Below are 11,323 nucleotides of genomic sequence, written 5' to 3'. Positions count from 1 at the left end.
AATGCGGTTACGCATCTTGGCCATGAATATAGAGGTCCTGCTAAGAATGCGGTTACGCATCTTGGCGCTGAGTATGGAGTTGCTACTAAGAATGTAGAGCATGACGAAATGGTTAGGAAGATGAAAAGTCTAGAACAAGCTATGAAGAACTTGCATGGATCAGGAAGCTATAAAAGCGTTTCATACAGTGATTTGTGTATGTTCCCGAGTGTTCACTTACCTCCGGGGTTTAAGACACCGAAGTTTGACAAGTACGATGGGCACGGTGATCCCATAGCTCATTTGAGGAGATACTGCAACCAACTGAGAGGAGCTGGGGGTAATCAGGAATTGCTCATGGCTTACTTTGGGGAGAGTCTGACTGGTTTAGCTTCGGAATGGTTTATTGATCAGGACATTGTGAAATGGCATACTTGGGATGATATGGCAAATGAGTTCGTGCAACAATTTCAGTACAATATTGATCTGGTTCCTGATAAAAAGTCTCTAACCAACCTGAAGAAGAAAGTTACCGAAAGTTTTAGGGAGTTTGCGGTTCGTTGGCGTGAACAAGCTGCAAGGGTAAAGCCACCAATGAGAGAAGGAGAGATGGTGGAGACTTTTCTCCAAGCACAAGATGAGACATATTATCAACACATGATCCCAGCCTTAGGAAAACCGTTCATTGAGGCCATTAAAATGGGAGAAATAATAGAAGAAGGAATCAAAACAGGACGCATTGTCGGCTTTGCCGCGTTGAAGGCAACAACCCAAGCCATTCAAAATGGTTCAGAGAGTTTTGGTGGAAAGAAGAAAAAGGAAGACGTAGCTACGGTTGCGCCTGGGCTACGACGAAACCCGAGGGGCCCGCCTCGCCAATACACTCAACCCCAACCCCAACCCCAACCCCAAAACTACACCCAAGATCCATATAATTACCCACAACACTACTTCCCTCCCCAAAACCCACAATATTCTATTCCGCCCCCTCAGTACCCCATATACAGTACGCAGCCATATGTCCAGCCCCCTTGTTACCCGCAATGGCGTGCACCAACTCCGCAAGTCCGTCCTCCACCTCCACAGACTTACCAAGGCCCTCCCAGATCCAATTTTTGGCCCAGGCCGGAGTACAAAAGGGCAAATACGGTCAAGGATAACTTTACCCCCATTGGGGAATCATATGCTGATTTGTTTCAGAAGTTGAGGGCATTAAATGTTTTAAGCCCAATTGAAGGAAGGATCCCAAACCCTCCTCCGAAAAATCTTGATTACTCTCAAAGATGTGCTTATTGCTCTGATACCCCCTGGACACAATATAGAGAAATGTTGGTATTTGAAGAAAGCAATCCAAGATTTGATTGATACACAACAAATTGTGGTGCAAAATGCAGATATACCGAATATCAATCAAAACCCACTACCAAATCATAAAGAAACAAACATGTTGGAGTTGATATATGGTAGTGATGGGTCTGATGTTCCATACAAGCCTATCATGAAGATTGAAGCAGGCGTGGAGAAATCAGTAAATGTGGCAGATTCCGCAAAAACAGCACCTTTGGGGTTAAATGAGGTTACAAAGAGACCAATCCAGTCAGACGCGATGAAACCCTTATTGATTGTGAAGGGAGCTCCAGAGAAGGTTGGGGCAAGTCAGGGAAAACCAAAGTTGATCGTGCCAAGGGTGTCGAGCAGGCCTATTTTAACTGTCAAAGGGGCGTTCACCACTCCTATCATTATTAAGCCAGTGACACAACTTTCAATAGTTGATGCTAAGGCGGTTCCCTGGAATTATAATCAGACTATGGTTACTTACCAAGGGAAGGAAATCATCAAAGAAGTAGACGAAGTAGGGGGCCTGACTCGTTCAGGAAGATGCTTCGCTCCGGAAGAGTTAAGGAAAACTAAGCAGGTAAGGGAAGGCCAAATACCCGTTAAGAAACCAGTAACAGAGGAAGAAGCTGAAGAGTTCTTGAAAAAGATGAAATTGCCAGACTATTCCATTGTGGAGCAATTAAGGAAAACCCCTGCTCAAATCTCTTTGTTGTCTTTATTAATACACTCAGATGAACACCGCAAAGCTTTGTTGAAGATTTTGAATGAAGCTCATGTCCCTACTGAGATTACGGTTAATCAATTGGAGAAAATTGCTGGGAGGATCTTTGAGGTAAATAGAATCACTTTCTCAGATGATGAACTACCCGTTGAAGGTACTGGACATAACCGAAGCCTTCATATTACTGTAAAATGTGAGCTTTCCTATGTCACGAGAGTTTTGATTGATGGGGGCTCTGGTGCAAACATTTGTCCTCTGTCAACCTTACAAAAACTAAATGTAAGTACTGAAAGAATTCGACCAAATAATGTGTGTGTTAGAGCTTTTGATGGAGCGAAAACTGACGCCATCGGTGAGATAGATCTTGTGCTTACAATAGGGCCTGGTGATTTTGCCATAGATTTTCAAGTATTGAACATCAATGCCTCCTATAATATGTTGTTGGGAAGACCGTGGGTACATATGGCTGGGGCAATCCCATCCACATTGCATCAGATGATCAAGTTTGAATATGATAGGCAGGAAGTGATCGTTCACGGTGAAGGGGATTTGTCCATTTATAAAGACTCCACTGTTCCCTTTATCGAAGTGGATAATGCTGATGAAACACTGGTGTATCAAGCTTCTGATATAGTGGTAGCTGAGCAGATCCCTGAAGGGAAACCCATTCTGAGACCGCAGTTGCCTCCAACATCTGTTATGGTGGTAAATGAAATGTTGAAATATGGTTTTGAGCCAGGAAAAGGCTTGGGGGCTTCTCTACAAGGTATGGTTTATCCGGTGTGTCCACGTGAGAGTCCAGGTCCATTTAGTCTGGGGTTCAAACCAACGGCTGAAGATAGAAAGAGGGTTAAAAAGCGAAAAAAAGAAGCATGGTCACTTACTAAGCCTGTGCCACCAATCTACAAGTCCTTCGTCAAGAATACCAGCAGTTTTTCCCAGCCAGTACTGGATGTGGATTTTGGGTTGATTGGGTGTTTCCAGAACTTGTTTGTTGAAGCTGATATGGTTGAAATGGGAGGGGGTCCCAGTAACGCGGATGTGCAGTTCATTGGCCATGATGTCCAACTCAGCAATTGGGAAGTCACTCCTCTCCCAACCAGGAAGGAGTTTTGGTAGTTTGTTTTGTTTTCCTTTCCTTTATCCGAGTTATTCCAGGGTTGTAATTCGGATTTTTATCTTTCGCTTGTTTTAATGTTCAAACCCTTCTATCCTTCCTTTCAATGAAATGCAATTTGTTTTTTCCGTAAATTCTAATATGTTTGTTTATTTTCTTTTGTACAGTTCTGTTTGTGCTGGTTCTAATGATATGACATGCATGCGGAATTCTCAGCCAGATCTTAAAATCCGACCTAACCATGAAACAATGAACCAAGAAGTTGAATATGATGAAGAAGAAGTATTTCAGGAAATAAGCATGGATTTGAAACACTTCGAAGATAAAACGAACCCTAATTTGAATGAAACCGAAGCAATCAATCTAGGAGATCAAGATAATGTCAGGGAAACTAAGCTAAGTGTGCATGTTCAACCACATTCCAAGAAAGAATTACTCCAGGCTTTGTTTAAATATAAGGATGTTTTTGCATGGTCTTGTGATGATATGCCGGGTTTAAGTACTAAATTGGTGGTTCACAAATTGCCAACTGACCCCACATTCCCTCCTGTGAAGCAGAAATTAAGGAAACTAAAATCAGACATGAGTGTGAAGGTTAAAGAAGAAATCGAAAAACAACTTGAGTCCAAAGTCATCCGAGTCGCTCGATACCCTACTTGGTTATCCAATGTTGTCCCCGTTCCGAAGAAGGATGGCAAAACGCGTGTGTGTGTGGATTATCGTGATCTAAACAAAGCAAGCCCGAAGGATGACTTTCCATTGCCCAATATCCATATTTTGTTAGACAACTGTGCTAAGCATGAGATTGCGTCTTTTGTAGATTGCTACGCAGGGTATCACCAGATCGTTATGGATGTTGATGATGCAGAGAAGACATCCTTCATCACAGAATGGGGTACATATTGTTATCGAGTCATGCCGTTTGGGTTGAAGAATGCTGGGGCAACATATATGAGAGCGATGACCACCATATTTCACGATATGATGCATAAAGAAATTGAAGTATATGTGGATGATGTGATCATTAAATCAAGAAAGCAGTCTGACCATGTCAAGGATTTGGTGAAATTTTTCGAAAGGCTTCGCAGGTACAATCTTAAGCTCAATCCAGCGAAATGTATATTTGGAGTCCCGTCAGGGAAACTTTTGGGGTTTGTAGTCAGTCGGCGTGGTATTGAATTGGATCCTGCAAAGATCAAAGCTATTCAGGAGTTACCACCGCCAAAGAACAAAACTGAGGTAATGAGCCTACTTGGGAGGTTGAATTACATTAGTCGATTTATTGCTCAACTCACAACAACTTGTGAGCCCATTTTTAAGTTGTTAAAGAAGAATGCTGCGATTGAATGGACTGACGAATGCCAAGAAGCGTTTGACAAAATCAAGAGGTATCTGTCGAATCCACCTGTATTGGTTCCTCCCGAGCCTGGGAGACCTTTAATATTGTACCTATCAGTTCTGGACAATTCCTTTGGTTGCGTATTGGGTCAACATGATGTTACAGGCAAGAAGGAACAGGCAATCTATTATCTCAGCAAGAAGTTTACTACTTATGAGGCTAAGTACACTCATCTAGAAAGGACGTGTTGCGCTTTGACTTGGGTTGCACAAAAATTGAAACATTATCTTTCGTCCTACACTACTTATCTTATCTCCCGCTTGGACCCTTTGAAGTATATATTTCAGAAACCCATGCCCACGGGCAGGCTTGCAAAATGGCAGATATTACTCACGGAGTTTGATATTTCGTATGTGACTCGGACCGCGATGAAAGCCCAAGCCTTGGCAGACCATCTGGCGGAGAACCTAGTGGATGAAGAATATGAGCCATTGAAAACGTACTTTCCTGATGAAGAAGTGTCATGCCTCGAGGAGGTCATTCCGGATAACGATCCGGGTTGGAAGTTGTTTTTTGATGGGGCTGCTAACAGGAAAGGAGTTGGGGTAGGGGCCGTTCTTATCTCAGAATCAGGACAACATTACCCTGTAACAGCCCAGCTTCGATTTTATTGTACCAACAACATGGCGGAGTATGAAGCTTGCATTTTGGGTTTAAGGTTAGCTATCGACATGGGGATTCAAGAATTATTGGTATTGGGGGATTCAGACTTGCTAGTCCACCAAGTTCAAGGAGAGTGGGAAACCCGTGATTTGAAGCTTATACCATATCACCAGTGTTTGCAGGATCTTTGCAGATGGTTCATAACAGTAAAATTTAAGCACATTCCTAGGATTCATAATGAGATTGCTGATGCTTTGGCCACCTTGTCTTCAATGCTCCAGCACCCAGACAAGGCTCACATTGACCCTTTACATATACAAACTCACAATCAACATGCTTATTGCAATACAGTTGAAGAGGAACTTGACGGTGAGCCTTGGTTCCATGATATTATAGAATATACCGAGTCGGCGAAATATCCAGCACATGCTACCAGTGACCAGAAGAGAGCTATTCGACGATTGGCAAGCGGATTTTTCTTAAGTGGAGGAATTTTGTATAAAAAGACTCCAGATTTAGGACTTTTGAGGTGTGTAGATGCTAAAGAGGCTACAACTATCATGACTGAGATACATTCAGGAGTTTGTGGACCGCACATGAACGGGTATGTTTTGGCAAAGAAAATTCTTCGAGCAGGCTATTACTGGCTCACCATGGAGCGGGATTCCATCCGTTTCGTTCGTAGGTGTCATCAGTGCCAGGTACATGGCGACTTGATACATTCTCCTCCTTCAGAATTACACACAATGTCTGCTCCATGGCCTTTCGCAGCTTGGGGGATGGATGTGATCGGACCAATTGAGCCGAAAGCGTCCAATGGGCATAGGTTCATTTTGGTGGCCATCGATTACTTTACAAAGTGGGTGGAAGCAGTAACTCTCAAGTCGGTGACTAAAAAAGCCGTGGTGGATTTCGTTCATTCCAACATCATTTGCAGGTTCGGGATCCCGAGGACAATGATTACAGATAATGCGGCGAATCTCAACAGTCATCTGATGCGTGAGGTATGTCAGCAGTTTAAGATTACACATCGGAATTCAACTCCATATCGTCCGAAGGCAAATGGGGCTGTGGAAGCTACTAATAAGAACATTAAAAAGATACTGCGCAAAATGGTGCAAGGTTCGAGACAATGGCATGAAAAGTTGCCTTTTGCTTTATTGGGTTATCGCACAACTGTTCGCACTTCAGTAGGTGCAACTCCTTATTTGTTGGTATACGGGACCGAAGCGGTTATACCTGCAGAAGTTGAAATCCCGTCCCTTCGAATCACTGAGGAAGCCGGAATTGATGACGATGAGTGGGTCAAAACCCGTTTAGAGCAATTGAGTCTGATTGACGAAAAGAGATTAACATCGGTATGTCATGGTCAACTGTATCAAAGGAGGATAGCACGAGCACACAATAAAAAGGTGCGCCCCAGACATTTTGAAGTGGGTCAATTAGTGTTAAAGCGGATTCTTCCACATCAGGCAGAGGCCAAAGGCAAGTTCGCCCCAAATTGGCAGGGGCCATTCGTGGTGAAGAAGGTTTTGCCCAATGGTGCTTTGTGTCTGACAGACATAGAAGGCACAATGTCTGGAACTGCCATCAATGCAGATGCAGTGAAAAGATATTATGTATGATTTTCATCTCCCTACCTTTGATTTACTTGTTGGGTGCTTGATATTTTTATGGGTTGATATGACGAAGGCAGTCTATTCTACTACCTATACATTATGTCATCCCTTGCTACCCCTTTTGAGCCATAGTTTATTTTTCTTTCGCAACCCTCGTTTGGAATCAAGCTTTTCATAAATATTATTATATAAAAAAAAAAAAACAACAACAACAACAAAATCAAAAAAAAAAAAAAAAAAAAAATCGGAACTACGTCTGACCTGATTCTTGTCTAGACAAGATACGTAGGCAACCCTATTTTGGGGTTCGGTCCAACCAAAGAGAATCCAAAATTTCCCGTTTCGAAGAAACTGGGACAGAAGTTATTATTTTCTTTTGAGTCGATTCCAAACGTTGTAAGTCTCATCCCTTATTACTTTTGTATTGTCTTTGAGCCTCCATGCCACCCTTTATTTCCAACCCTATCCAAAAGCCACGTTACAACCAAATAAAAGAGCTTCAGATCAATCATTAAGAATGTCAAGGCTGAGCAAGCTATGAGTATAAGGCATTTGCATCATTGGCATCACTTGTGGCATCAGCATAAGGGAGATAGAAGAAAAATGAAAATGAGAGAGTCTTATTGGTGAAAACCCTCACGGGCACCGTAAGGCGATTGTGAGTTGAGAGACTTGAAAATGAGAGTCTTACTGGTGAAAACCCTCACGAGCACCATAAGGCGATGGGGAGTTGAGAGAATTGAACATGAGTGAGACTTGTTGGTCCACTAATTGTATGAAGGCCTTGATTTTGACGCAGTTGTTGGGTGTAGACATTCGGTTTCGAAGTCAAAGGGTTAGTAAGAGTTTATGAATAATTAGGATGGACAAATCAGACTGATTAAGCCAAAATGCATGTCATATCATTGGAGCTGGCTACAACATTCAGATAAGTTTTCCCCATTCTTTTCTTTCTCGAAGAGGACATCCTTCTGTTAACCTCTTTTCATCTTTATCTTTTATTTTGCTTTCGTCGTTTGGATTTCAGGCTTTTTCTTTGAGTCATTCTGTTGTGAGATAAGTAAGAAAGGATCAAAAAACTTGCTACCAGTTTTCCCAATTGCGAAGCAAAAACATCTTGGCTAGCACATGAAGGTAACATAATTCAGTCGGCGTAAGGTACTCAACCAGCTGTTGACCGTTAATAAGTTCTAGATGCAGTGAAATACAAGGTTCCATAAAGTTTGAGTTAACGGACATTATGAAACAAGAGATGTATGGTATGGTGTTGAAGTTACTTCTGATACATTTTGGCAACCATGTTTGAGTTAGTAATACCGGGGGTCAACAAGATGTGATAACTGTCTAAAAGCATAGCCAACTAGGACGAGTGCAAAAATGCAGTTGCTTTCACAGCCAAGCCACAAACCAACCACAAAGTTTTGAAACTCACAAATTTTTCTTTGTTTGAAACAGGGACATAAAATTTTATTCGCTATCTGCAGGTACATTCTGAAAAATGCAAGGCGCAAGTATTGCGAGGACAAAAATCAGGGCCCTCCTGGAAAATGGGATTTAATCATTAGGACCCTCCTGGAAAATGGGATTTAGTTTATCAGGACCCTCCTAGAAAATGGGATTCAGTTATCAGGACCCTCCTGGAAAATGGAATTTAGTTTATCAGGACCCTCCTGGAAAATGGGATTCAGTTATCATGACCCTCCTGGAAAATGAGATTTAGTTATCAGGATCCTCCTGGATAATGGGATTTAGTGATCAGGACCCTCCTGGAAAATGGGATTTAATTATCAGGACCCTCCTGGAAAATGGGATTTAGTTATCAGGACCCTCCTGGAAAATGGGATTTAGTCATCAGGACCCTCCTGGATAATGGGATTTAGTTTATCAGGACCCTCCTGGATAATGGGATTTAATTATCAGGACCCTCCTGGAAAATGGGATTTAGTTTATCAGGACCCTCCTGGAAAATGGGATTTAGTTATTAGGACCCTCCTGGAAAATGGGATTTAGTTTATCAGGACCCTCCTGGATAATGGGATTTAGTGATCAGGACCCTCCTGGAAAATGAGATTGAGTTATCAGGACCCTCCTGGAAAATGGGATTGAGTTATCAGGACCCTCCTGGATAATGGGATTTAGTCATCAGGACCCTCCTGGATAATGGGATTTAGTTATCAGGACCCTCCTGGAAAATGGGATTTAGTTATCAGGACCCTCCTGGAAAATGGGATTTAGTTATCAGGACCCTCCTAGATAATGGGATTTAGCTTATCAGGACCCTCATGGATAATGGGATTTAGTGATCAGGACCCTCCTGGAAAATGGGATTTAATTATCAGGACCCTCCTGGAAAATGGGATTTAGTTATCAGGACCCTCCTGGAAAATGGGATTTAGTCATCAGGACCCTCCTGGAAAATGGGATTTAGTTTATCAGGACCCTTCTGGAAAATGGGAGTTAGTTATCAGGACCCTCCTGGAAAATGGGATTTAGTTATCAGGACCCTCCTGGATAATGGGATTTAGTGATCAGGACCCTCCTGGAAAATGGGATTTAATTATCAGGACCCTCCTGGAAAATGGGATTTAGTTTATCAGGACCCTCCTACAAAATGGGATTTAGTTATCAGGACCCTCCTGGAAAATGGGATTTAGTCGTCAGGACCCTCCCGGAAAATGGGATTTAGTTATCAGGACCCGCCTGAAAAATGGGACTTAGTTTATCAGGACCCTCCTGGAAAATGGGATTTAGTTTATCAGGACCCTCCTAGAAAATGGGGTGTAGCTAGGGGACGCACTTCCTAGTTAGTACATTTAATTTTACTTTCATAATTGAATTATTTTATAATTTTGCTAACACTCACCAAAAATTTCCTGGTGTAAACTGGGACAGAAATTTTTTGTTCGTGTTATTTGTTTTGATAATGTGCAGGACCCGCCTGAAGAATGAGGAGCAAGTCAGGACCCGCCTGAAGAATGGGGAGCAAGTCAGGACCCGCCTGAAGAATGGGGAGCAAGTCAGGACCCGCCTGAAGAATGGGAAGCAAGTCAGGACCCGCCTGAAGAATGAGAAGAAAGTCAGGACCCGCCTGAAGAATGGGAAGAAAGTCAGGACCCGCCTGAAGAATGGGAGCAAGTAAGGACCCGCCTGAAGAATGGGAGCAAGTCAGGACCCGCCTGAAGAATGGGAGCAAGTCAGGACCCGCCTGAAGAATGGGATGATCAGGAACCCGCCTGGAGAATAGGGCCACCTTTCAATTTCAAGTTCAGGAACCTGCCTGTATAATAGGGACATCTTTAAATTTCAAGTTCAGGAGCCCGCCTGAAGAATAGGGTGTACTTTCAGTTAGAAGTAGCAGGAGCCCGCCTGAATAATAGGGTCAACATTCAAACTGCTTTTCAATTTCAAGCTCAGGAGCCCGCCTGAAGAATAGGGTGTTCTTTTCAGTTGGTTCATGTTCAGTCAGAAGTAATAGGAGCCCCGCTTGGAGAATAGGGATGGCTTTAAATTTTAAGTTTAGAAACAAGCATGAAGATTCAAGTCAAGATTCAAGAGAACCTGCATAGATAGGGTCTTGTACTTGTATTTTCTTTGTAACTTTTATTTTTCATTTTGATGTAATAACAGGAGCCGCGGACCGGAACCTCGACAGGACCTTAATCGACTCCCCAACTCAGTATGTTTCATCACCCATCTTACCTCTTCAACTACACGAGACCTGATTCTCTTATAACCCGAGATATGTAGGATTCCCAAGACCAGGGCTCGGTCACATTTTGTTCCATTCCTTTCTCTTCCTTCAAATAATGGTCGGGTCCAAATTTGTCTCGTTGTCTACGTCTTTGTCTGAGAACGCTTCGCGTCCCCAACCAAAGAGGGACATGCTGTAGACACGTAATTTTGACCCTCCCCTTGTGTTTCATCTTATAGTTTTAAATATTTCTTTTAATTTTAATTTTGACGTGTTAGTTTTATTCTATTTCATTTTTAGTAGGTTGGTTCGTGAAAATGAAAAAAAAAAAGGACAAAAAATATTCGCTATTTTCAGAGTATAAATTTTGTGTTTTAAAGAAAGAAAAATTACAAAAATATGCTTTATAAGTTTTAATTTTGCTTAGCCAGTCATTTATTTTAACCTTGTTTTTTTTAGTTATCTAGAAATAGTTATTAAATATTTTTTATTTTTTTTATTTTACATTTTTATAAAAAAAAAAAAAAAAAGTAAATGGAATTACACCACCTCATCACAAAATGACAAAACTTCATAACAAATCTTATCAAAATGGGAAGGGGTCACGTTTTTGGAAAATTTTATTGTTAGGGGGTGGGTCCCACATAAAATAAAAAATAATAAAAAAAAAGGTGGAAACACGTGAAAAGAGGGGAGCATCTTTCCGTTTTAGGGGCTCCGGCTCCATTTTTTTTTCTTTGACAGAGATAAGCATACACAGATAGAGACAAAAGGAAGCATACACAGATAGGGGGAATCATTTCTGGATAGGAGGGATTATTATAAAAAGAAAGATGATAGATCATCTTCTTCATTT

General features: G+C 41.9%; 1 protein-coding gene across 1 annotated transcript; it reads left to right on the top strand.

The window, feature by feature from the left end:
• Positions 1–1,346: 1,346 nt before the first annotated feature.
• On the top strand, positions 1,347–6,782 carry LOC132601274 (uncharacterized). Its single transcript, XM_060314372.1, has 3 exons — positions 1,347–3,153; positions 3,323–3,453; positions 3,586–6,782. Exons 1-3 carry the CDS (start codon positions 1,424–1,426, stop codon positions 6,780–6,782), a joined length of 5,058 nt encoding a protein of 1,685 aa, XP_060170355.1. The 5' UTR covers positions 1,347–1,423.
• The last annotated feature ends 4,541 nt before the right edge of the window (positions 6,783–11,323 follow it).

The sequence above is a fragment of the Lycium barbarum genome, chromosome 7 (genome assembly GCF_019175385.1).
Source record: "Lycium barbarum isolate Lr01 chromosome 7, ASM1917538v2, whole genome shotgun sequence".
Classification (NCBI taxonomy): domain Eukaryota; kingdom Viridiplantae; phylum Streptophyta; class Magnoliopsida; order Solanales; family Solanaceae; genus Lycium; species Lycium barbarum.
The sequence above is the reverse complement of the archived record's forward strand: the minus strand, read 5'-3'. Positions and strand labels throughout refer to the sequence as shown.

Excerpts from the sequence above, each read along its gene's own strand:
- LOC132601274 (XM_060314372.1), top strand. The coding sequence starts at position 1,424 with ATGTTGGAGTTGATATATGGTAGTGATGGGTCTGATGTTCCATACAAG. Across the intron at positions 3,154-3,322 it reads CCAACCAGGAAGGAGTTTTG|TTCTGTTTGTGCTGGTTCTA; the intron begins GTAGTTTGTTTT and ends TCTTTTGTACAG. Across the intron at positions 3,454-3,585 it reads AGAAGTATTTCAGGAAATAA|AATTACTCCAGGCTTTGTTT; the intron begins GCATGGATTTGA and ends ATTCCAAGAAAG.